General features: G+C 52.9%; 12 protein-coding genes across 12 annotated transcripts; all 12 read left to right on the top strand.

Moving 5' to 3' along the window:
• Positions 1 to 107: 107 nt before the first annotated feature.
• Positions 108 to 1,709, top strand: DQ04_00511160 (ATPase domain protein; the record flags this gene model as incomplete). The annotated part of the gene is made up of 1 exon (XM_009309151.1): positions 108 to 1,709. One exon carries the CDS (start codon positions 108 to 110, stop codon positions 1,707 to 1,709), a length of 1,602 nt encoding a protein of 533 aa, XP_009307426.1.
• Positions 1,710 to 1,933: 224 nt separating this feature from the next.
• Positions 1,934 to 4,312, top strand: DQ04_00511150 (serine/threonine-protein phosphatase 4 regulatory subunit 4; the record flags this gene model as incomplete). The annotated part of the gene is made up of 1 exon (XM_009309150.1): positions 1,934 to 4,312. One exon carries the CDS (start codon positions 1,934 to 1,936, stop codon positions 4,310 to 4,312), a length of 2,379 nt encoding a protein of 792 aa, XP_009307425.1.
• A 532-nt stretch (positions 4,313 to 4,844) lies between these two features.
• On the top strand, positions 4,845 to 5,495 carry DQ04_00511140 (putative transcription elongation factor; the record flags this gene model as incomplete). Its single annotated transcript, XM_009309149.1, has 1 exon — positions 4,845 to 5,495. The coding sequence occupies one exon, from the start codon at positions 4,845 to 4,847 to the stop codon at positions 5,493 to 5,495; it is 651 nt and encodes a 216-aa protein (XP_009307424.1).
• A 329-nt stretch (positions 5,496 to 5,824) lies between these two features.
• Positions 5,825 to 6,556, top strand: DQ04_00511130 (putative transcription elongation factor; the record flags this gene model as incomplete). Its single annotated transcript, XM_009309148.1, has 1 exon — positions 5,825 to 6,556. One exon carries the CDS (start codon positions 5,825 to 5,827, stop codon positions 6,554 to 6,556), a length of 732 nt encoding a protein of 243 aa, XP_009307423.1.
• Positions 6,557 to 6,703: 147 nt separating this feature from the next.
• On the top strand, positions 6,704 to 7,093 carry DQ04_00511120 (hypothetical protein; the record flags this gene model as incomplete). Its single annotated transcript, XM_009309147.1, has 1 exon — positions 6,704 to 7,093. One exon carries the CDS (start codon positions 6,704 to 6,706, stop codon positions 7,091 to 7,093), a length of 390 nt encoding a protein of 129 aa, XP_009307422.1.
• Positions 7,094 to 7,323: 230 nt separating this feature from the next.
• Positions 7,324 to 8,325, top strand: DQ04_00511110 (hypothetical protein; the record flags this gene model as incomplete). Its single annotated transcript, XM_009309146.1, has 1 exon — positions 7,324 to 8,325. One exon carries the CDS (start codon positions 7,324 to 7,326, stop codon positions 8,323 to 8,325), a length of 1,002 nt encoding a protein of 333 aa, XP_009307421.1.
• A 438-nt stretch (positions 8,326 to 8,763) lies between these two features.
• Positions 8,764 to 9,999, top strand: DQ04_00511100 (serine/threonine-protein kinase Chk2; the record flags this gene model as incomplete). Its single annotated transcript, XM_009309145.1, has 1 exon — positions 8,764 to 9,999. The coding sequence occupies one exon, from the start codon at positions 8,764 to 8,766 to the stop codon at positions 9,997 to 9,999; it is 1,236 nt and encodes a 411-aa protein (XP_009307420.1).
• A 229-nt stretch (positions 10,000 to 10,228) lies between these two features.
• On the top strand, positions 10,229 to 11,632 carry DQ04_00511090 (putative WD40 repeat protein; the record flags this gene model as incomplete). Its single annotated transcript, XM_009309144.1, has 1 exon — positions 10,229 to 11,632. One exon carries the CDS (start codon positions 10,229 to 10,231, stop codon positions 11,630 to 11,632), a length of 1,404 nt encoding a protein of 467 aa, XP_009307419.1.
• Positions 11,633 to 11,905: 273 nt separating this feature from the next.
• On the top strand, positions 11,906 to 13,720 carry DQ04_00511080 (ATP-dependent DEAD/H RNA helicase; the record flags this gene model as incomplete). The annotated part of the gene is made up of 1 exon (XM_009309143.1): positions 11,906 to 13,720. The coding sequence occupies one exon, from the start codon at positions 11,906 to 11,908 to the stop codon at positions 13,718 to 13,720; it is 1,815 nt and encodes a 604-aa protein (XP_009307418.1).
• A 1,337-nt stretch (positions 13,721 to 15,057) lies between these two features.
• Positions 15,058 to 17,406, top strand: DQ04_00511070 (protein phosphatase; the record flags this gene model as incomplete). Its single annotated transcript, XM_009309142.1, has 1 exon — positions 15,058 to 17,406. One exon carries the CDS (start codon positions 15,058 to 15,060, stop codon positions 17,404 to 17,406), a length of 2,349 nt encoding a protein of 782 aa, XP_009307417.1.
• A 627-nt stretch (positions 17,407 to 18,033) lies between these two features.
• Positions 18,034 to 20,034, top strand: DQ04_00511060 (putative dynein intermediate chain; the record flags this gene model as incomplete). Its single annotated transcript, XM_009309141.1, has 1 exon — positions 18,034 to 20,034. The coding sequence occupies one exon, from the start codon at positions 18,034 to 18,036 to the stop codon at positions 20,032 to 20,034; it is 2,001 nt and encodes a 666-aa protein (XP_009307416.1).
• A 766-nt stretch (positions 20,035 to 20,800) lies between these two features.
• On the top strand, positions 20,801 to 21,868 carry DQ04_00511050 (putative TFIIF-stimulated CTD phosphatase; the record flags this gene model as incomplete). The annotated part of the gene is made up of 1 exon (XM_009309140.1): positions 20,801 to 21,868. One exon carries the CDS (start codon positions 20,801 to 20,803, stop codon positions 21,866 to 21,868), a length of 1,068 nt encoding a protein of 355 aa, XP_009307415.1.
• Positions 21,869 to 22,615: the final 747 nt, after the last annotated feature.

Genomic DNA, 22,615 nt, shown 5'->3' with positions numbered 1-22,615 from the left:
TGTGTCTGCTGGCCTGCTACTGCATCGGTGCGCGCATGCTCGTCCTTTTTTCAATTACACAGATGTTGTGTCCTATTCTTTTTTCCTCCCCCTTTCCCGGAGTCATAATGTCCGTCGATGGCGTCATCCTCTCAGACCTGCGCCGCGTGCTTTCGGAGGTGCAGCCCGTGCCGTTCTTTTTTCTTTTGTTGGGGCCAGCGGGATCCGGAAAGTCTACTAACCTTCAGGCTGTGCGGGAGGGTGCGGCCGCGTACGGCATGCGTGTTGTGAACGGTATGCCGACGGTGGATGAAGCGGACACAGGAACGACAGGGCCTGAAAACGAGAGGGCACGAATGTTTGTTGTGGATTTCAACGCTCTGCGGTCCTTCAACGCCTGTGCTGTGCCAGCCTCGGCGACGTACCCGCCCGGAACAGTCGTGTTATTGGATGACATTTGGGCCATCGATTATCTCCTCCGCATTCACGCTTTGTTGGACCGCCTTGAGACAGTGGTGCGTCGATTGCTTCGCTCACCACATTGTGTGTTAGTGACATCGGCAACGGATGTGCACCACGTGCCGCAGTGGCTGCTGACGATTCGGGCTCCTATGACGTACCAGCTGCGGGAGCTGACACCCAGTGCTGTGCGGCGATACCTCCGCTGCCTTCCCGATGCCGATGCATTCATGGCATGTGCTGCTGACGAGGGTTGTACTGCTTTTGCATCATGCATTAACACGCGACGGTCACTTATGTTGTATCTGTGCCATGCGAGACTCATGAGCTCTGCGTTGAAACCTGCCAAATCAGCAGCTGCGTCGCAGTTTATCGACCGAGCGGCACTGACGACTACGGCAGCGGCGTCGCAGGGGTTTGCATCTAGCGACCGACTCTTCGGGCTCCATGATGTGCTGGAACGCGTCCACACATTAGTACGACTTTTTATGGAGCGAGATAATATGGGGGGATGTGGATTGCTCGCTGCTGTTGCCTCCACAACTGGCATCCTTCTTCATGGGCCCTCCGGTAGCGGCAAGACGGCGTTAGCGATGCAGCTCGCCGCGTCGTACCCTGACAGATTCTTCTTCGTCAGTTGTGCCACGCTTTTCTCCAAATACCTTGGCGAAAGCGAAGAGAGGCTGCGGGTTGCCTTTATGCAGGCGCGTCAGCGCACACCTTCTGTGTTGGTCCTGGACGACGTGGATGTCATTGGTGCGTCACGAGGCGCTCTTTCTGAGGGTGGAGGCAGTGAGTCTCTTGATGTAACAAGGCGGATGCTTGCCGCATTGCTCTGTGAACTGGATGGACTTCTCGACAACACACAGGTCCTCGTGATTGCCACGACAAGTGTTCCTGATATACTTGATGGTGCTCTTTTGCGACAGGGTCGTTTTGAGACACTTCTTTACGTACCACCTCTAAGCTTTGAGGCGGCACAGGACATGGCGCTTGACTTCTTTGCTCGATTTGACTGCGAGATGACAGAGTCTGCGATTGCAGCGCAAGAAAGACTAAGTTTTCTTGTGGCGTCCCGCGCGGAAGGAAGCCCTGCGGCTTCCTTGAAGGCGTTTCTTCGAGAGTTGTTGGAGCGGCAACTTGAGTCTGTTGAAGCAACTGATGCTGGAGGCGAGGGGACGCTTTGTTTGCCCACTGAGGGGCTCGTGAAGGCCGGTCTCGAAGGAACCACACTATTGAAGCGTGTTAATTACGCTTTTCACACCTTCTAACTTGCTGCGCTTTATTTTTGGTTGTTGTTGTTTTTTGTTGTGTAGTCTACGTATAGATTCTTGTTTCTGTTTGTGTTCGAACCAATCGCTTTGTGTATTGAGGTACTGTCATACTCGGCGTTTTCTTCTCTTCTCTCTTCCCNTGTGCGTGTCTGTGCGTTTGCTTGTGTGTGTGTGTATGTGTGTATGTGTATCTGCATGCGTGGTGTAGTGTTCAGTGGTCCATGGAGTACAAGTCCCCCTTTGAACTTCGACAACAACTCCTAGACACCCCCAGCCCTTCGTCCGCAAAGGGGAGGCTCCGAAGGAAGAGCGGCCCTCCCGCCGTTGGAGCCACATTGCCGGCCTCTAATGCAGCAAGCAGCGAGCCAATTGTGGAGGCGGATCCCGACGACCCAACCGCCCTTGTCCGCGAATTACCAGCGCTGGATAAGCTCAACGCCCTCAATGCATCACTGAAGAATGAGGAGGCTGTGCAGAACTACGTGGAAGCAAGGAACCTATCTGTTGAAGAAGCTGCGAAGTATATCATGGCGAACGGAAGTACTGGTCAGAAGATGTCGTTGTTCCAGCGCCTCAAGGAGACCCTGGTTGGGCTGGACATGACGAGTGTGTCGCAGGTGCTTATGACTGCCGTGGATTGCATGTGGGTGCAGGAGCCTGAATTGCAGTGCTTTGCCCCAGGTGCTTTATTGGAGGTGTTGCCGCTGCTGAACAACGCCGTAGCACGTGAGTTGCTCATGGTGACGAGCACTATGTTGAGTGTTAAGACAGCTGAGATACGGATCGCGTGGAACCAACTTTTCCTCGCCTTTATTGACTACCTCAACACTAAGCAGCTCGACAACGATGTGGTCCCGCTTGCCCTCAAAAAGTCAGAGCATGTAGAACCACAGGATCAGCGTGAACTTAGTTGTGACCTAATTGGTGCCGTCTGCCGCCACCTCCCGCGCGACACCGTGGAGCGGAAGCTGATGAACAAGGTGCTGGCACTCTGCCAGGACACCAATGTGGGTGTGCGGAGACACATGTGTCAGCAGCTCGGTATCGTCGCACGCTCACTGGGTGTGGAGAAGGCGAAGGAGAAGATCGCCATGGAGCTGTTTGAGCTCCTCAATGACGAGGACCAGAGCGTTTCACGCGCAGCGTTCTCTTGTTTAGTTGACCTTGTAGAATTTTTTGGGCCCGCATACCGCCGTGAGCACTTGTACCCCATCATCAAAGGCTTCATATCGCACCCACCGGAGGAGGTAGTAAGTCTCATTGTCGGTGAATTTGGTCGCTTTCTCTGGGAAATAAAAGCCGACATACAGACAAATGAGGACGTTATGCTGTTCGCAAATTTCTACCAGAACTCTACGCTGAAGGGTGATGACACGACTCGACACGTGTGTGCATACAACTTGCCATCTGTTACTGCTTCGCTTCCCATATCTGTGTTTCCCACCAACCTGGCGCCGTGCTGTGAGGCACTTGCCACTGACTCATGTGAGCCTGTACGCAGAAGCATTGCTGCAGGTTTGCACGAATTAGTTTCCCTCCTCGGTGACAAGGCGGCGGTGTATCTTCGTAAACCTTTTTTAGAACTCTTGGGCGACTCTCAGAAGAGTGTTTTAAAAGCACTTTCTACTCATACAAATATATTACTTGACTGCTTTGTACAGCAGCTCAAACCGACGGATCGCGTGGCATTTTTTTCTAGCACGGAGGAAATCTTGCTTCGACTTGCTGCACGCGCTGAAAGGGATTGGCGTATTATGGACTATGTACTGAAAATCGTTTCTTCTTATTATAAGGAGCTGCAGGAGACGACGTTACATGAGAAGTTTTTACCACTTCTCCTTAAGTATGAAAGACTCGGAGCGTTCTGTCTGAAGGAACGTTGTGCCGACATGTGTATAAAAATTGCTGCTAGTCTGTCCAACGTGAACAACAAGGTGCAGTTTTTCAGCAAACTAAACAATGAATATGCCCATAGCTCTTCGTGCCTTGTGCGCCAGAGCTATCTGCGCTTTGCGAGAGCTACATGTGAGGTATTTTCTCGCCGTTTCGTTCGAGAGAGGATGTTGGACTGTTGTTACGAGCTGCAGCATGACCACATGGAGTTGGTGAGGTTAGAATTAGCGCGTATACTGCCGTCACTGCACCGCATACTGGGGCCGGTAGCTTCTGGTAGTGTTGTTGAGGAGTACCAGGACATGGTGCGCCGCCTGCAGATGGATGACAGCAGCGAAGTGAGGGCTGTTACACGTGATAGCTTGGAATTAATGGAACGCCGCGATCGCGAGCTGAAGCGGGATGCGGGGAAGGTCAAGATTGAGGAAGAAAACAGGGAGGACAGACGTCGCGAGCAGGCTGAGGGCCAGTTATTGGACGTAGCAAAAGAATTTGATAAAGCCGAGCGCCGTTCTAAGCTTCGCGACTTGTTAAAAACAGAACGTGAGAAGGAGCAGGCGGAGGCGGTGCGCAAAGCTGGTGTGGGCCGCCGTCCTCTGAAGGGTGCCACAGTGCATATTACTTCTCCTCAAGTGGCGCGTTCGATACCAAAGGCACACTCTCCCACTCTCGCAGGTGTCGCTCGTCACAAGAGGCCACAGCAATAGTAAAGAACCAACGAAGAACAAGGAGTCACGTCACGAAGAAGTAGTTACGTCAAGAAGAAAAGAAAGAAGAAGAATCATGAGGGGGAAGAGGAGGATAAGGAGGAGGGGAAGAAAAAAGGGTGTACTTGCCGCGTGAAGTAGATTGGAGGTAGACCTGCCTTTGCCTGCTATCCTCTCTGCACGCTCTCACCACCGGAGAACGCCGCTACGGTGTGGTTGCAAGGTGGAAAAAAAAAACTGTTCGAATACATACCCTTTCTTGATGTATCTCTGACGCTAAAGCCACATTAAGTGGTATTGGCTTGGTCCTGCTCCCTACTTCTTGTAGATGCTGTACATCATGTCTCACCTGCTGTATGGGCGATGTGAAAAAGATCGACCTCCCGTGAGAATCCTATTTATGAGAAGTTCTTAATTTGCAAGAGATGGGCTTGGAAAGACGAGAAGACCCACTTTCTTCCCTCTTCACGAATCTTTTTTCTCCTTGGTTTCCCCGCCTAGACATGTTTCGCGGCACACATAGATTAGTGATATGAGCGTGGAGTCATGGTGCGACTCCAGTAGTGAATGGAGTGCGGCAAGTAATTACAGTGACATTCACTGCACAATCAACGCAGAGTTCCTGCGTTTTATCTCCGCGAACTACACACACCTTGCTAGGCCCACAGTCCGACGCATTGGTGTTCCGCCAGCGCGCCTGAGAAAGACGGGATTGCGACAACTCCTGGAAGAGTCGCTGCAAGCTGAGGCGGGAACTGTTGGTGTGCCCTCCTCCCTTCTTGACCGTATGGTGGTGGCACTGAGGCATCAAACGGACCATGTGCATGTGGCTGCCGTCGTTGTGCACCACCTTTCTGATCCGAAGAATGGTGCTATTCGCCAAGCTCTTCTGGAGGGGAGACTCACACCAGAGGCACTGGCGTCAATGAAGGAAAGCGAACTCGTCAACCCGTCCCTGCGAGAGAAATGGGAAAGGCAACGCACGAATATTCTACGACAAAAGACTGTCGCTTTTGTCGAGCAGCTTACTTCAGCTGTGACAACCATTTATACGTGCCCTTCCTGTGGTGGACAACGATGCTTGCTAAGGCAGAGGCAGGCGGATAAACAGAAATGGGCTGGTGACGACGCGACACCTAATTTGTTGACGTGCTGCGGCTGTTCTCACACCTTCAGACGCTGAGGATGATTTGCCAGCCTCCTGAATGGGAGATGGCCTCTAGCGATGCGAAAACGTCTGTCTCTTCAAGAACAAAAACTCGTGTGGGAAGGGGGAGGATGAGGCGTAGAGTATAGTGCAACAACACACGGTTTTCTGTGTTGATGCAAGTGTAGTGTTCTTCTTCGTGCTGCGTTGTTGATGCCACTATGGGCTCTGACTTATTTTTCTTAATAAAAAGTTTCTTGGTATATTTCTTGACTGCCCTTTTTTTTGTGTGTGGGGGGCTTGATTCTGACTCTGCTGTTGCTTCAAGTAGTTGTAGCACAGAGGCGTTGTTATATGTAGACGTTATGCCTGAGGAACACTTGGATGAGAGATTAGGAGTCAAGCGCCCTCGTCCCCCACCGATCACGTCGGGCATCACCTCAAGGAGTGATTCGGTGGGCTCTGACACACACATTACTCCACGAGCCCCCCTGCCCTCGGTGCGGAAGTCTGTCTTTGTTTCTCCGCCAGTATCCGCCACCGCGAGCGTGCAGAGCACAACGCCTAGTACACCCACCACGACCCCGGTCACTGTTGGAGCACAGGGCGGCGAACGCATCTCGAAGTGGAGCTCGTTGCTTTGCGCTGCACTGATGCAGGGACGCGAGCAAGCGGAAGAAACGCGCGTAAGTGCTCTCGCGGTACGCATCGCGTCTGCTATACCAGGTGACAGGGGTACATCCGCAGACGGATTCCGCGTGCTTTTGGTGAATCTAAAAGATACCAAGAACACCATATTGCGAAGGGACATAATTGATGGACGGTTGCCTGTAGAGGTGTTAGTGCACATGACGGAGCGAGATTTGCTGAATCCCGAGGCGCGGAGGAGACAAGAAGAGGAATTTCTGGCGCGTAGCAAAGACACCGATTTGACAGAAATACGTAAGGCTACGGCCACCAAGTCAACACTTTTTCAGTGTCCGTCGTGTAAGGCGAGAAACTGTACGTGGACGCAAAAGCAGACGCGGTCAGCTGATGAACCCATGACAGTGTTCTGCTTCTGCAATGTCTGCGACCATAAGTGGAGACGCTATTGAGAAAAGCCCCGTATCTGTAAGAATTGTTGTGGCTTTCTGGGTTTCGTTGAGGGGGGCTTTTGACAGTTCCGTGTCTGCCGTGCTCACTATGATCTCAAGCTTCTTTTTGTTTTTCTTTTGGCTTGCGTTCTTCTTTGAGTGTGTAATATGAATGAGAACGAGTCAGTCGACGCGCTGAGGGTTAGACTGAGTGAGGCAGATGCGGAGTGTCGGAGGCTGCGTGCTGAAAATGCGCAGATGAGGCAAAGACTCGAGACAACGGCGCGAATGACTAATACCGGTGCACCCAGTGATGCACCTGTGATGCGCCATGAGACATCAGATGCTGCCGATCATCTCATTACCGAGCTACAGCGCAGGCTCTGGGATGCTCTTCAACGCAATGCTTTTCTTGAGCAAAATTCACACGCCGAACACAACGCCCTAATACAGACATACGAAGGATACATCAAGCGACTTGAGGATGAGCTGCATCGCTGCCAACTTCTACTGCAGACAAGCGCAAGTGGGGCTCTCTCTGCCTCTGTGGGAGAGTGAATGAGAAGAAGAGGCGTTGGAAGTTGAATGCTTTTTTACTGTGCACTACTGTTATCGGAATATTGGAAGATGGCAACGCCTTGAAGGCTCGATCATGGCTTAGTCACCTGAATTAGTGCATCTTTAGGGTTTTTGATATTATTTTTCCGTTTTTGTTAATTTAATTCTTCTTCCTTGTGTGTGTGTGTGTGCCCTTTTTTAAAATTTCTAGGAGCTCGGAAGTAGGCGACATGAAAATCCAAATAAAGTGGCTTCTCACCGGAAAAACCTCTACGATTGAGGAGTTAGATGAGCTGCTAAACCCGAGGACGACTATCCTGGAGGTGAAGGGACTTATTCAGCTTCGTTTTGGATTTCTGCCAAGGGAAGTAGTTCTTACCAATCGTCACCTCCTTGAAAACTACATGACTCTGGAGGAGGCGGGGTGTGTCGGGAAGGAGGATGATCCTGTCCTTGGTGCCCACGTGGTTCGTCGATTGGAGGAAGATGAGGAAGGGGACTGCAACTCTGTCGGGAACGACGGCCTGGAGGAGTTCTCTCATGAGGATTTCATAGTAGGCATGCGAATGCTCGGAAAAGATGTCCCTGTCTCGGTGGTTCGTCTTCAAGAAGTTCGCGAGCGCCCACCGCGGGCACGCCCTACGTTTCTGGATGCATCCCCCTTGCCGTCTTCGGCAGCAGGAGGAGCGGGAGACATCCCTCCGCCGCCACCAGGGATGCCGGGCGCCGGCGCGGTGCAGAGGTACGACCCCAGCATAACGGAGGTGTATCGGATATTCAAGGACGTACGGCACGGTGTGCGCCGCGATGGCTGTGACGTGGATTTTGCCATCCACTACCCGGGCATCCAGGAGGCGTTTCCGTATTGGGACGCGCGTCTGCCGGATTCGTACCGCTACCCAGCGATTCCATGCGGTGTTGGAGAGGTCTGCTTGGTGCTCTTCTACCTGGGAGAGTTTTCGGTAATCGAGGACACGGAGAAGTTCTGTGCGCTGCTTCGACAGAGTTTGGTAGAGAAGTGTGGAATAAACGTGTCAACACCGCTTCCGATGCACGAGGCTGGCTGTATCTATCCACTCATGGGGTGCCCGATTGTACTCACAGAGACAGATGCCATGACGCTGGGGGAAGCCCTATTTGAAGACTTTGGGAAGAAGCCATCAACTTTGCAGACACGTTCGTCTCGCGATGTTGATGTCGCAGGTGGTGGTGGGCTGTGTAGGCCGCAGTGAGCTCAAGCAGCTTCTGCCTCTAGTTACGTTACCCGAAAGAATACAGCAAAGCGTACTCTCTGTAATGCAAAGGGCATTAACGATTGGTGTGTTAACATGAGCGAAAGCTCCAGGGCCCATGATATGTTATACAGCATGTGTTGATGCCCCCTATACTATGTTTAGTGTGCTTTTTTTTTGCTTTCCGAAACATTACTTTCTTACCACAATGGAATTTTGTCTTCTCTCCTTTGTGCTTATTTCATCACAGCAGGAGGTGATTGGCATTGTATGAGTGGTCTGGTGCTCTTTGGTGGAAGGCCGTAACAGTTGTTACTGCTAATGGTGCTTTACGATGCGGGTAGAGTCTACTGCTTGCTTTTTCTTTTTTTTTTGCACACCCCTCCCTTTTTTTTTTTGAAATTGCTCTTTCAAAGACTGATTCTTTTTCATTGCGGCATGCATGAAGGTTTGGAGAAGATTTCTCTTAGACCTTTGGGGGGTGACGGTGGAGAGGTTCAACTGTCTTCAAGTCTTGTGAGTTTTGGTCGTGATGCGTCTTGTTGCGATGTGGTATTTCCTGATTCCGCCGGCATTTTATCGCGTAAGCACTGTTTCGTGCGTCATGAGGGTGATGCGGTTGTTATCGAGGATTTGAGCCACAACGGTACCTTCATCAATGGGAAGCGTATTGGGAAGGGAAGGCAACAGCAGCTGCAGTTGGGCGACGTGCTTTCGCTGATGAATCCTGTTCTTCCGGATTGCGCGTCTTTTTCATTCCTGCTGCAGATGTCTAGCACTTGTGAACCGTACGATGTGCTGGCGGGGCGATATGTGCTGAAGGAGGTGATTGGCACAGGGGCCGCTTCCTGCGTTCGAGTGGGCATCGATTGCCGCAGTGGTGAGGCATTGGCAGTCAAGACGATTGACGCGCGTAAATTTTCTTTTTTGTCACGCTGCATGAGAGAGGCACTCGTTGGGGAGGCAGACATTCTTCGGGCATTGTCGCCGCATCCGAATATTGTCCGCTTCATCGAGGTGATCGATGTACCTCCTGTTTTGGCTCTCGTCATGGAGCGTGGGTGTGGGGACCTCTTTGACTACGTTGTAGGCCGAAGGGGCGCGGAGCGTCCTTTGGTGGAAAGAGAGGTGAGAGGCCTGTTTGCACAGCTCTTCGATGCTGTGCGTCACATGCACCGCAACCACATCGTCCACCGCGATCTAAAGCCGGAAAACGTTGTGCTCGTGTTTGGTGACGCCTCATTTCAAGAACATTTGGGCGAAGTGGAAAATGTTCCCGCCTTGTGCGTGTCACTGAAGCTAGCAGACTTTGGATCGGCAAGGCATCGCATATCTCGACAGGAGGAGCCCCTCTCGCCACTCGGCTGCACAAGCGCTTATACAGCGCCGGAAGTTCTCGCGGCCGAAGAGAGGGGGGCGAGTGGCGAGTTTGCGGCAGATGTGTGGTCTCTGGGCGCGATTCTGCACTTCATGTGTTTTTGCAAGCCTCCTGAGCGAGGCGTGTTGGAGCTTTCTCGCACCATTTCAGAGGAGTGCGGGAGACTCCTGCGTGGAATGCTCGCGGGGGACCCGGCGGTGCGCGTGTGCCTTGACGACGTTGCCGCCCACGCGTGGATGAGTGGCGGCGGAGACAGCGAGGCGAGCGGGCCGACGAAACGGCGCCGCTTGCACTGAAGCCTTTCTCCATGCCAAAAGTGTTGGCGGTTGATTTTCCCTTTTTCTTGCCCACTGCGGGGGCACTGATTGATGTGAAGGATGTTTTGGCGTTTTCTTTTTTCTCTTTGTGTTTTTACTCATCCTCTTTCTCTCCCTCCTTCTCATTTTCTTTGTTTCCCCCCTCTGCTCTCATCATTTTTTTTTTCGCTTTTTTGGGTCGTGCGTGTCCTCGTAAAGGGGGGCGGCAATGCTTGGAGGTGACGACGGTGCGGCGCTCCAGAGCGGCGTGGTGGACGCCCCGCCGGAGCATTCCGTGGATGACGCTTCGCATCAGAGTGATGTGCCGTACCAGGAAAGAAAAGAGTTCTGCACATGGCGAAAGCATGTGCGTGACCTGTACCAGCACCTTGTTCATATTGACCTCGTTTGGGAAAGCCCCTCAGCGCGGTTGATGCCATACATGACGGTGAAAATGGGGTTGGCAACACAAACGGTGCTGTGCTGTGCAAGGACGGGGGGCCAAGAGCAGGCGTACATCCAGTTGCTCTCCGTCACAACACCCCACACTGCCGAGTCGCTTGATCGCACGTACGACACATACTGCGACGCGACCGGTGAGGTGGGCGGGTATGGGATGGCATCAAGTCAAGTAGGTATGAAGGTCGAGCGGCGCATGCTGCACGATGGGGACCCATTGTCGGTGCGCTACATGCCTGCTAACCCTCTTGTCATCGGATCAGGCTCAAGTGATGGCAATGTGTACATCTTTGACTGGTCACGAATTTCGTTGAACAAGTTTCCTAATGATCCATCACGACCCCGAGCACCGCTGCCGCCCAACGAACTCAGTTCGAATCCTACAGACGAGGAACGCATGAACTACCACAAGCGAATGCGTGCTTTGAACGCTGTGGTGACAGAGCAGGATCGCTGGGACAAGCGAAGAGGGGAGGGACAACATCTTCTCACATTATCCGGTGGTAATGGTGCTTGTGAATCACTCGATTGGAGTGTCACCTCTGATGGGACGCTGGCATCTGGATCTGTTGGGCGCATATCTTACTGGCACGTTGCCAACACATCGAAGGATGATGCACGTACCGTCACCCCTACCTACACCTACAACCTTGAGGACAGCGAAACCCGGGTGAGTGAGATATCTTTTTCGTGGACGGATCCCCATGCATTTGTGGCGTCATGTGAGTCTGGAGCTGTTTTCTATGGTGATGTGAGGGGACCAGAGCTGGCGGAGTTGTTTGCTCTGCCTTGTGGTGTTGCGTCGGTAGCCGTGTCTCCTCTCGATGGCACTTCCTTACTAGTGGGCGGGGAAAATGGTGAGGTGCTTTACTACGATCTTCGGAAGAGCACAGATGCGGTTACTATTGATCGCCTACATACTAGTAAAGTCTCTGTAGTGCAGTGGTGCCCGCACTCCCGCCATCTCTTTGCTAGTGGCGGTGGTGGTGGTGATGGGAAGTGCTGCATCTACAATTCAACGACAAATGAGTTGCTATTTAAGCACGCTGGTCACACCGACAATGTGACGGATTTGTCGTGGAACTGGCAGGAGGGGCTAGAGGGTCACCTGATATCCGTGGATAGCAACAGCATCATGCTCTGGAGGCCCAGAGACACATTTTTTGTTTCATGATGAACTCTACTTTGGAGTCGGTGCAAGCATAGAAGGGGTTCTGGTGCGCTTCACTTAAGGTATGGCTACTTGTCTTGGTGCGCGGAGGAGCCAAAAGACTATGCGGGTATTCTGTATTGGGTTGGGTCTGCTCCAGACAGTTTTGTGCCTTTTTTCTTCCCCTTCCTCCGCCGTTATGCGTGTTTCCATTCTCTTATGTCCCTTCTGTGGGGATTGCTGAGTGAACCAGGAGGAAAAAAAACGAAACCGGTGAGTGTAGACGAAGAAAAAAAAATGAGCGGACCACCGTCGAGTGCTATTTGTACCACGTGGCAAGAGTTGGCTTTGGACGGTCGAATTTTGGAGGCGATTAAGCGCTTGCGGTGGCAGACGCCGACACCGGTGCAGAGCGGCTGTATTCCATTGGCGCTGAAGGGGCGCGACTTGGCAATTCAGTCCCGCACTGGCAGCGGCAAGACCGCTGCGTTTCTGATTCCAATTCTGCAACGAATCATCACCGAAACGGAGCAGATGCGCAGCCGCCGGGCGGAGCGAAACCCTGTGGCTCTTATCCTGCTGCCTTCAGTAGAATTATGTGAGCAGACTGTGGAGGTCGCCAATGCGCTGGCCAAATACATGAGGCCGAGGGTCGTCGTGGACAACTTGACATCGCGGGGCCCCATCACAAAGGCACGCTTGGCGTCTGCCCCAATCCTTGTGGCTACGGCGGCGTTGCTGGGAAAACAGTGCCGCAGTGGTGCAGTGACCGCGGATGAGTTGAAGTCTCTTCGATGTGTTGTGATTGACGAAGCCGACCTGTTGTTGTCGATCGCCGAAAACTCTCTGCGTGCTGTGCAATCTGTGCTGCCCCCGTCCACGCAGACGATTCTTTCCTCGGCGACGCTCACAGACGGCGTGGCACACATAAAGGGTCAGTTGCTCCAGAATCCGGTCACCATCAGGCTGAACAGTGGGGAGGAGGAGGAGGAGGAGGAAGACGATGATGGGACAGGAGCTGGTGATGATGGCGCTGCGCCTGACGGCGACAAACTCCTCGTGGAGACGCGTATGACAGTGCGAGGGGGCACACCGAATGAGAAGTTGCGTCACTACTATCTTGTGGCAACTGATGAGTGCCACCACCACACACTTCTGTATGCGTTGTACCGCCTCGGTCACATCAAAGGGAAGACGCTCATCTTTGTGAATTCAGAGGAATCCACGTACAAGCTCCACAGTTTTTTGGCACAAGTGAGCGTTGAGGCGCTTGTGTACGACTCCAACCTTCCCCTGAATGTCCGCGTGGATGCGCTGCACCGCTTCCAAGTCGGCTCCGTCGCCACGCTTGTTTGCACAGACGGCACACTGGAGGGTGTGGACCGACTGAAGGAGTCCATTGCGGAGGCAGGGGCGCAGACTGCGGACTCAGCGAGTAACAAAAGAAAAGAGGCTACGAGTGCCGGTCTCGGCGCCTTACAACGTGGCATTGACTTCTCCGATGTGAGCAATGTTATCCTCTTTGACGGCGTGGCGTCACCAACGACGTCCGCATTCGCCCGATACACACATCGCGTCGGACGCGCTGGTAGGGCGGGAAAAGGTGGAATGGCGATCACGTTTTTTTCGGTTCAGCAAGCACAGAAGGTGACAAGGCACCTCCGCCAGTATTTGAGCGGCACACATGATTCATTCGAGCCCTTCAAGCAGCTTCAGCGCAGGGAGGCGGCGAAGCTCCAGTACCGAGTAGACAATGTGCTCGCTTCCATTACTAGGTCGTCCACACGCCGACAGCGTGTTGCCGCTGTGGCGGCAGAGCTCACTCGCAGTGCTTACCTCACCAACCACATGAGTGATAAGGATGGCGCCGTTCTGCAACGTATTTTATCACGTGCAAAGAAGACTACCAAGTGTGATTCGGCACTGCTGGACGTCCCACATTACATGCGCATTCAGAGCGCGGACACCCCCGAACGCTACCGCAAGCGTGTCAGCGCGAAAGCTGCGTCATCGCGAAGGCCATCCCGGCGCCCCAGTAAGAGGTCACGCGATCCGCTTAGTAGTGTGGCCAGCGCTGTAAAGAAAGGAGCATTGAAGCGGCGAAAACACTAATATTTGAGCAGCTTTTGCTCTCTTTCACTCTTTTGATGCGCCCGAGTGTCTCGCTACGGCGAATCACTTCGGGCCGAAGAGGTATTATGCTAATAATGGACGTTTATTTCCACCGTTATTGTCAGGCATTCCCCTTTAAAAAGCAAAAGCTTGCTCTGATCACGTAATGCTTGGTGATTTCACCATAAGTTGTTCTATATCTCCCTGATCCTGCTAACACTAGAGAAGGATTTCTGACATTTACACAGAAGATGCACGGCTAGGTATTTTTTGCCGTACGGCTGTTATTATTTTTTTTACCACCTGCTGCCGTCACCAGTGGTAGCAGCGGCGATGATAATGATGAACTGGTGTAAACTTGGCACGAGTTTGGCGCCTCGGTGTATTGGACATTTTTGTCGTATGGTTTGGTGAACTGGGTGACGTCACCCGCTGTTCAGCCTTTATCCTGCGCGTGGCAATGTGGTGATGCTGCAGTGGAAGTATATGGCAACCAGGACGCCAGAGTAGGCGTGCGTTGTCCAACCGCACATCATGGCTGGTGTGCAAGAGACCTCAGCGCAGAAGGTCCACCTTGTGTAGAGAGACACAATGCTTCTTCTTATTGGGCGGCATCGACCAGGGACAATTGTCAGATGCGGTGTATCCTCCGTTTGGCTTTCTACTAGAAGAAGGGGTATCGTTGTGTGACCTCATTTCTCTCCTTAGAGCGAAGGAAATCTCTTTAGGGATTCCAGATAAAGCCGGTATCGTGGTTCTTGTCAATGAAAGGTATCTTTGGAAGGGGGCGAGGAGGGATGGCGCCGTTTTGACACAGCAATTGTTTTCGAAGCTTCATCTTGTTTGGGCTGTTCTGCCGGTTTGCTTGGACGTTTGCGGACCATGCCAACCATGATTGGCGGACAGCAAGAATTCCTGCGTCCGCATGGCCAACGGTGTCCAGGCTCATGCTGGATGTAATTTGCGTCTTGTGTGCTTCACGGATGCGGGTGTTGTATTTCTGGTGGGTTATGCGCAGGCAGGAAAGATGTGGCAGACTGAACTTCGGGACAGCCCAATGGAGCACCGCCCGAAGGCCGTGAGAGACCACAACCTAACTGATGTGGAGGCATGTGTCGCGTTTTTAAAACTCTCTACTTTGTTGTGCTGCGCGTCAGCTGCCTGACAAAATGCATGTCTATGGACAGCACAGTTTACTATAGCTCCACTTGCCTATCTGCCATGATGGTGCCAGGGAGGCGACAGAGCCTGCCTTGCAATTGTTTTTCATTGCACTTGCACTCTTTTTTTTATTTTTTATTTTTGCTGCCCTCTTGTAGAACGACCCAGGGAACAGTATGCGAGACGATAAATCTATCATTGTCGAACCCGGCCACGAGGTACTCATTGGCTCCGACGTGCTGTGCGACATCGTCGTGGCGTTGCCTAAGTTGCGTGTTTCTGGTTCACACATCGCTGCTTCTTGCTGCCGTGATATGGCCCACGTGTTGTGCACCACGAAAGGGGAACTGCTTCTCAGCGTATCCACCAAGAATATCCCGGTGTACGTCTGTGGTGTTCAGATAGTGTCGTACCAACAGCTGGTGGATATTCAGCCCGGCGTTGCCGTGTCGTTCTGTAAGCGCCACCGCGATACGACATTTCGTTTCTTCGCCGGCAGTGTGTGTAAATCGGTGGTGCCCCCGTTGCGGGGAATCCTGTGCACCCCGATGGTGCCGATTCTCGTCGGTGGGAGAGACGCCCTGATGCCGCTGCCGCGTCTGCCTTGCAGTCACGCGCTTGGGCAAGGGCGCTCTCCCCGATCCCCTCGTGTGGTGCACATAATCGAGCCCGCCGATGAAAAAAATCATGGCGGAGACGGTGACGCTGACGACGGCTATGATTGTGCTGAGGTTGATGATAATAATGATAATGATGGTGCTGAGGAGGATGATGACGACGATGCCGAAGCAGAAGGACAATCATATGGATCCGGTTACTTCAGTAGCAGCACACGGAGCTCTTCCAAGACGAGCAGCGAGCATATGAGTAAATCATACGTGTGCGACATGCCGGCAATCCCGAACGAGGATGACGTTCCATCACCATCGCCGAATGCTCTTGTGCCTTTTGTGGTGGAGATGTGGGGACACCGCACGACTCTTCACTCTGTGGTGGGAAACGGCAGTGAACTGATTGGAACTCTTTCCTCCTTTGGCCCAGCGGCGACGACAAAAAGTGCAAATGATACTGCAACCGACTTGTACGTCACGCGTCGTGGACGTAGTATGCTTAAATGTATTCGCCAACCGCGCATCATGACGCCCGTGCATGCGGCAGCTGCCAGCGTCTTGGAGTACATTGACGACGCCTACGAGCCGCAGGACGGGACATTCCTGCAATTTACTGAACACACGAAAAACGCGTTACTCCAACACTTCCTCCTTTTGGCGGAGAATACCATCAATGCGATGCTGGCAATGCCTCTGACTATGAGATGTCGCTCGCCCATCGTGTGCTGTGGCGACATTCACGGCAGCTTTGCCGACTTAAAGACAATCTATGATAACGTGGTGCCCTTTTGTCATTGGTCTCTCATGACCATGCCGATTCTGTTTCTTGGTGACTACGTGGATCGCGGGCCGCATGATGTGGAGGTTGTCCTTTACCTGCTGGCATGGTACTCTGTGTGCCCTGACAAGGTTATTCTCTTGCGTGGCAACCACGAAGATGAAGAAGTGAACGGAGACGTGGAATCCTACGGAGATCTCTCATTCCGCATCAAGTGTCAAAAATTCTTTGGAGAGAAGGACGGCGAAACGTTTTGGAGACGCGTGAATGATGTCTTTTCGACCCTTCCCGTTATTGCAGTTATTAACGATACGATCCTTGCATGTCATGGGGGCATACCTTTGCTCTGTGAAAACAAGCGGCAGAGGGAGGAGTGTAATGGGGCTGACGATGACGGTGATGATTGTGATTATGAAAGAGAGGAGTTTGACAAGGACGATACACCCTCTGTGGAACTCCTGCAGTTCATTATGGAAGGTGCGCCAGACGAGATGAATAATTTTCGCTTTCGTCACTTGATGCCTGTTTCCGATGATAACATTGTGATTGCGCAACAACGCCGCCTGATCCGCGAGCTGCTATGGAACGACCCTGTTTCCTCCTCGTCGCCGTGCGACACGCCGTTGTCAAGGAGCAGGGGTGAGGGGGGTGGAGATGCGTCGTCAGTGGGGCCGCTACCTTATGCAGAGTTTGATGTGCATGGCTTCCGCAGCAACATTGGACGAGGTGACAGCACAAATGTTATTCGGGAATTTAACGCTTCTGCACTTGAATGCTTTATGAGTCGGTGGGGCTTTACGCTGCTGATACGGGCGCACCAGCAGAAGAGCTCAGGGCTGGAGGTAGGCTTGGCTGCCCGCATTCTTACTCTTTTCTCCTGTTGTAACTACACCGGTGACACAAACAGGGCTGGTGCGTGCGTCATTTTGGACGGGGAGGTGCGTCCTGTCTCGTGGCGTCGGCCCCATCCCCTGCCTGGTGCGTCAGATACGCGGCGTGACATGTGGCGAGGTACCCGCTTCTCCCCGCGCCAGCTTGGCTCTCTACCGGAAAGCCTCCGCAGCTCATTCGACCGCCTAATCGCGGAGCAGGAGGTGCCCCGGTACGTTGGACTGGAGAAGGTAACTTTTGGCTAGTGCAAGAATGTGAGAAGAAATAGTTGGCATGTACACAATAAAATGACTTGTGAGTTAGTGCCATGACGATGGAATTGTGCCGGAATGGCATCCTCTCTCAATCGCCTGTTTTTGTGGCTTTCATTACGTCTTGTTTTTCTTTTTTCGTTTCTTGTCATCTGGAAGGCAGCGCGTGTGCTACTCTTTCAGGGTCTTGTGCAGTTTTTTTTCGTGTTTTATGTTTGCCTTCACTTCGTATATTTGTCCCTTTGTGTTTTATTCTTGTACTTCAGCTTATTGTTGCGGACTGTTGCGTTTTCCTGTTCTCTCTCTGTGTATGCGTGTTTGTGTTTCTGCGCCTTCCACTGTTGTTGGGTTTATAATGGGGTCACTGGTGGTACGAGGCGTCTATTTGTTCTGTGCTTCCATGGGAGCCTGCCGTACTTTATGCATATATATATATATATATATCTGTGCGTCTGTACATATGTTGCTTGCTTCTTCGTCGTCACGTCTGTTCCATGGACCACAAAGCGAATAGAAAAAAAGTGAAAAAAGGAGCTTCACGCACAAGCAAGAAGACTCGACCCCTACGCACTCTCACGCGCGCATTCTCTGCAGATAAAACGCAGGTAACAGTCACGCAGAATGGAGACCACCGTGCGGCGGCTGAGCCACGGCGCCGGCGGCACCAACAGGAGGACCAGCCGCCTCTCAGGGGGCACGCCTGAGGCGAGCACGACGGCACCGCTGGTTGACGACGACCGCGACGCCGTGGTGGAGCGCATCTTGAAGGGCGTCGACCCGGGCGTCATGTCGACACCTGTGTACTTCGACTACAAGAAGGATGCGCGTGTGTACCGCTTTTTTCCCAGCGTGGGACAGACCGCGCGGCACTTCTCGGTGGATGGCAGCACGCTACGCAGGGACGACGCGGAGGCGGTGCAGCAGGCGGAGGACCGCCAGCGCCGTGAGCGTGACACGGAGCTCGCCGCCCGCGCCGAGTTGAACCCTGACTTGCTGGACGAGGGCGTGTCGACGAGCATTCTGAAGAATCAGTTCAACTACAGGGAACGCTCCAGTCAAACAATGAACAACCCGATGAGGGAGCATTGTGTCGTCACAGATCCACCGCCGTCGATGAACTTCAGCGGCATGGCGACCGCATGGGAGATCTACGACGCGTACGAGGAGGACCGCATCCAGAGCGAGAAGGCTGCGGCGGTGCACAAGAAGGCGCCCGCACACCGCGGCGGCAAGGAGGACGAGAAGGGCGATGCCACCGTGGAGGGATCAAGCGGCGTCAAGACGGCGGAGGAAGTGTTGAATTCGTCAAAATACCGTCACGCGTTGAAGATAATCGAGCGGATGGTTAACCAGAACGACTGCTATGACATCATCGAGGATTTCAAGTACTGGGAGGACGAGAGTGACATGTACAAGGAGGATGGCAATCTGTTGCCACTGTGGCAATTCTTCACGACAAAGGTAAAACATAGTGCCGTCACCAGCATCGCCATGAATGAGCGGTATAAGGATCTGTTTGCGGTAGGCTATGGAAGCTACGATTTCCAGCGTCAGGGTAAGGGCGCAATTCATTGCTTTACTCTCAAAAACTCCGTGCCAACGCAAGCAGGTGCCCCGATTCCCGCACATCCAGAGATATCTTTCAACGTTGACAGCGGTGTGATGTGTCTCGCTTTCCATCCTGAGGATGCTGCTCTTCTTGCGTGTGGTTTGCATGACGGTTCAGTCTGTGTCTTCGATCTACGTATGCAGAGCAAGGACGGTAAGGAGAGTGTGAAACCCATTTATCACGCAAACGTGCGCTCTGGCAAGCATACAGACCCTGTTTGGGAGATTCACTGGTGTCGCCGCACCATAGATCTCCAATTCTACTCCATCAGCACAGATGGGCGCATTACCAGCTGGTCTCTCCACAAGAAGGAGTTGGTGTTTAAGGACGTCATGACAACCACCACGGGCGCATGCGCATCAGATCCCGAGGCGATGCTGCGTAGCCGTCTGAGTGGTACCTGCTTTGACTTTTCCGACAAATATGATAGCCTTTTCATTGTGGGCACACAGGAGGGTTCGCTGATGCTGTGTAGCAAAGGGTACAACGGGCAATGCTTGGAGCGCTACGAGGGGCACACAATGCCGGTGTACACATGCCGCTGGAACCCCTTCCACCCGGACATTTTCATCACCTGCTCCGCCGACTGGACAATAAAGTTATGGCTTAAGAACTCGACGAAACCGCTTCTGACATTTGATGCCGGCGACTGCGTGGGCGACGTTGCATGGTCCCCATACAGCTCCACCGTATTTGCTGCCGTTACCTCGAACGGCAAGGTGCTGGTGTTTGACCTCAACAAGAACAAGCGAGAGCCTTTGTGCTCCCAGACTGTGGTGAAAAACGCGAAGCTCACTCATGTGGTCTTCCACAGTCAAGAACCTGTTGTGCTGGTGGGTGACTCCCGCGGGTCGGTGCTCATCCTGAAGTTATCGCCCAACCTGCGCACGTTGTGCAAGCCGAAGAAGGGCGAGCCGGACGATCCGAAGAGCCTCCGTCAACTCGATGTGGAGAAGCTGGACCGACTTATAGACATAACCCTCAAGGATAGAGTGCTCTTGGGGCAGTCGTAGGAGTCTAGATAGGGAGCGAGTGGGAAAGAAAGAGAGAAAGAGAGAGAATGAAAGAAGAGAATGAAGAAGGACACTTTTTCGCTCGAAGGGAAGGAAGAAATGTTGAAAGGAAAGTGCGTATGAACTACCAGAGGTATATCTGCATGTACTATCTCGTTGATGGTTGCTGTGCGTGTGTGCTCGGGAAGGCGGCCTCAGCAACGGCAAAGGGGGGACGGAGTGGGGAGACAGAGGGAGGGCGGAGAGAGAGAGAGGGAGAGAGTGAAAGGAGGGAGCCACCCATCTTCGCTCCAATGAATGTATATCAATGCACATATGCCCCACAGATGTGTTCGTGTGCATCAATGCATTTTGAGATGTGCGATGGATTGTCTTTTGAAATGCCTTTTGGCGGCCTCGTTGTTGTCGGCGCTGTGCCTCCTGCTTGAAACCACTACTCTCCCTTCCTTCTTCGGTGTCCTTGTTCAGTAAAAAGGGAATTATAAGACGGCTCAGTGCTCGTGGACGGGAGTTAAGCGAACAACGGCTGCAGATTAGGTGGGAATAAAGAACAGAACTGTATCACGCGGCAGTAGTTAAAGAATAACACACTTTTGTTTTTTTTTTTCTGCCAGCCCCATCACACGCTCCTCTCGAGTCATTCCTTCCTGCAAAGGCGGCGAAGAAGGCACTGGGAGGAAGTTCCTGCAGCGCTCCACTGAGGACGGGCCTTATTTACACACAATAAGGCTCGCTGTGTAGACTCATAACTTTATAACGCGGTAACATGACCGAGTACCCCCTCATGGATGGGCAGGCGCCTGCCAGAACCTCTCTCACTCCCACCACGAGCGTGATCAAGTCGTACTGGCGCAGCCAACTCCGGTCGTCTGGTGTGCTACAGAGGATACAGGCGGCCTCCTCACCAAAGGAGCGCGTGGCAGCGGAAGGCAACCCACAAACACCGTCCTCAGCGAGCAGTGACGGCCTGACAGTGTCATCGTCCCGTGGGGCATCTACACTCTCCGCGCGACGCACCGTGTCATTCTGCAGCGCGCCATCATCTGCACGCCGGCGCCTACATGCTGCTGCTCAATCTGCGGAACTTTGCCGTGCGGTTGACCTCCGAAATCGCTTTGGTAGCCTGGCAAAGCCGCTATTTCAGAATTACTTGCTTCCACAGCTTGAACCACACGAGACGTGTCCGACGGTGACGGTTGTGCTCGATCTCGACGAGACGCTTGTGAGTAATCGTGACGCCAATCGCTCCGCTGCTATTCTGCGTCCGTATTGTCTGCACGTACTTAATGCGCTGCGGCATATGAAGGGATTGGAGGTTGTTTTGTGGACGGCGTCGACAAAAGAAACCGCGTCACCCGTGGTGGAGCAACTAAGCGAAAGTGGGACGGTGTTTGATGAGGTTATATACCGCAGTGACCTCTGGTTCACGGAGCCGCTCCACACAAAGGACCTTCGTCTCCTGGGACGCGAAATGGACCGTGTGCTCATCGTCGACAACGCCGCGAACTGCTGCAAGTTGAACCCACACAACGCCGTGCTTGCGGAGGACTTCCACGGCGTGTACCACGGAGAAGATGCGACTTTGGTGAATGTGTACTACATTATTGAGCGAGTACTTAAAGGGTGCCAGAGGGGTGAGTCGGTGAGGAGCACTCTCCATAGGCTCGCGGAGGACGGCCAGCTGTGCTGTCCGCTGCTGCTTACTTTGCCGGATACATGGAAACACCTCCCACTGCGTGAGATAGCACCGCTTAAAATCCCACCGCACGGTCGCTTTACACGCGTCTACCGGGAACCTTTAAGTGATTCAGTCATGAGTTACTGGACGATGTAGTGTTTGTGTGGGTGGGGCCGTGGTGTGGAAGGCATGCTTGTCCATTTTATTTCTATCACGAAAAAAGGACGGCACTTCCACTGTGTATCTGAAATATGCATAGGTGCATACATATATATATATATATATATAGAGAGAGAGAGAGAGGGAGTGAGAGAGTGAGAGAGCGGGAGCTAAAGGAAAGTAGGAGAGGAGTGCCTTGCAGTCTGACCGGTAGGCAGTGCTGCGAAGGACTCTCCCGCGGCTCCTTTGTGCCTTGAAAGGAGGCAACTAGAGGGAGCTAGAGCGACAGAGAGAAACTGTGAGAGCACACTTCTGTGTCTGTGAAGAGGTGGAGCTCTTCTTGCGACACCTGTGTTTTCACCATGCGCCTAGAGCTCAGCAAGGCGGTAATAAACGTCAAGGACAGAAACGAAGGGAGGAAACAATGACGGTAACTGCAAGGGAGCGAAGGGGGCTGTGGGTGTCACGCTAGTGCGCTCGCCAAAACAACTGTCTCTCTCATCGACTCACCCATCACCCGGCCGTCCGTATTGCCGTCGGCTGGGCCCGGAATAGATTATAGATAGAACTGTCTGTGGGCTAGGCAGGGTGGACTTCTCTCTCTCTCTAACTCATTCACTTACTCACCTACTTTCTCTGTGAGACGGCCCATCTCACAGTAGTTTTACCTTTCCCCTACTTTTTTTTTTGCCTTTTTTCTATTCTTTACTATGTCTCTCACTTCTTCCTCCTCGTTGTCTTTCC

The sequence above is a fragment of the Trypanosoma grayi genome (assembly GCF_000691245.1).
Source record: "Trypanosoma grayi strain ANR4 Tgr_51_V1, whole genome shotgun sequence".
In the NCBI taxonomy this organism is placed as follows: domain Eukaryota; phylum Euglenozoa; class Kinetoplastea; order Trypanosomatida; family Trypanosomatidae; genus Trypanosoma; species Trypanosoma grayi.
This window is presented reverse-complemented; position numbering and strand designations above follow the sequence as displayed.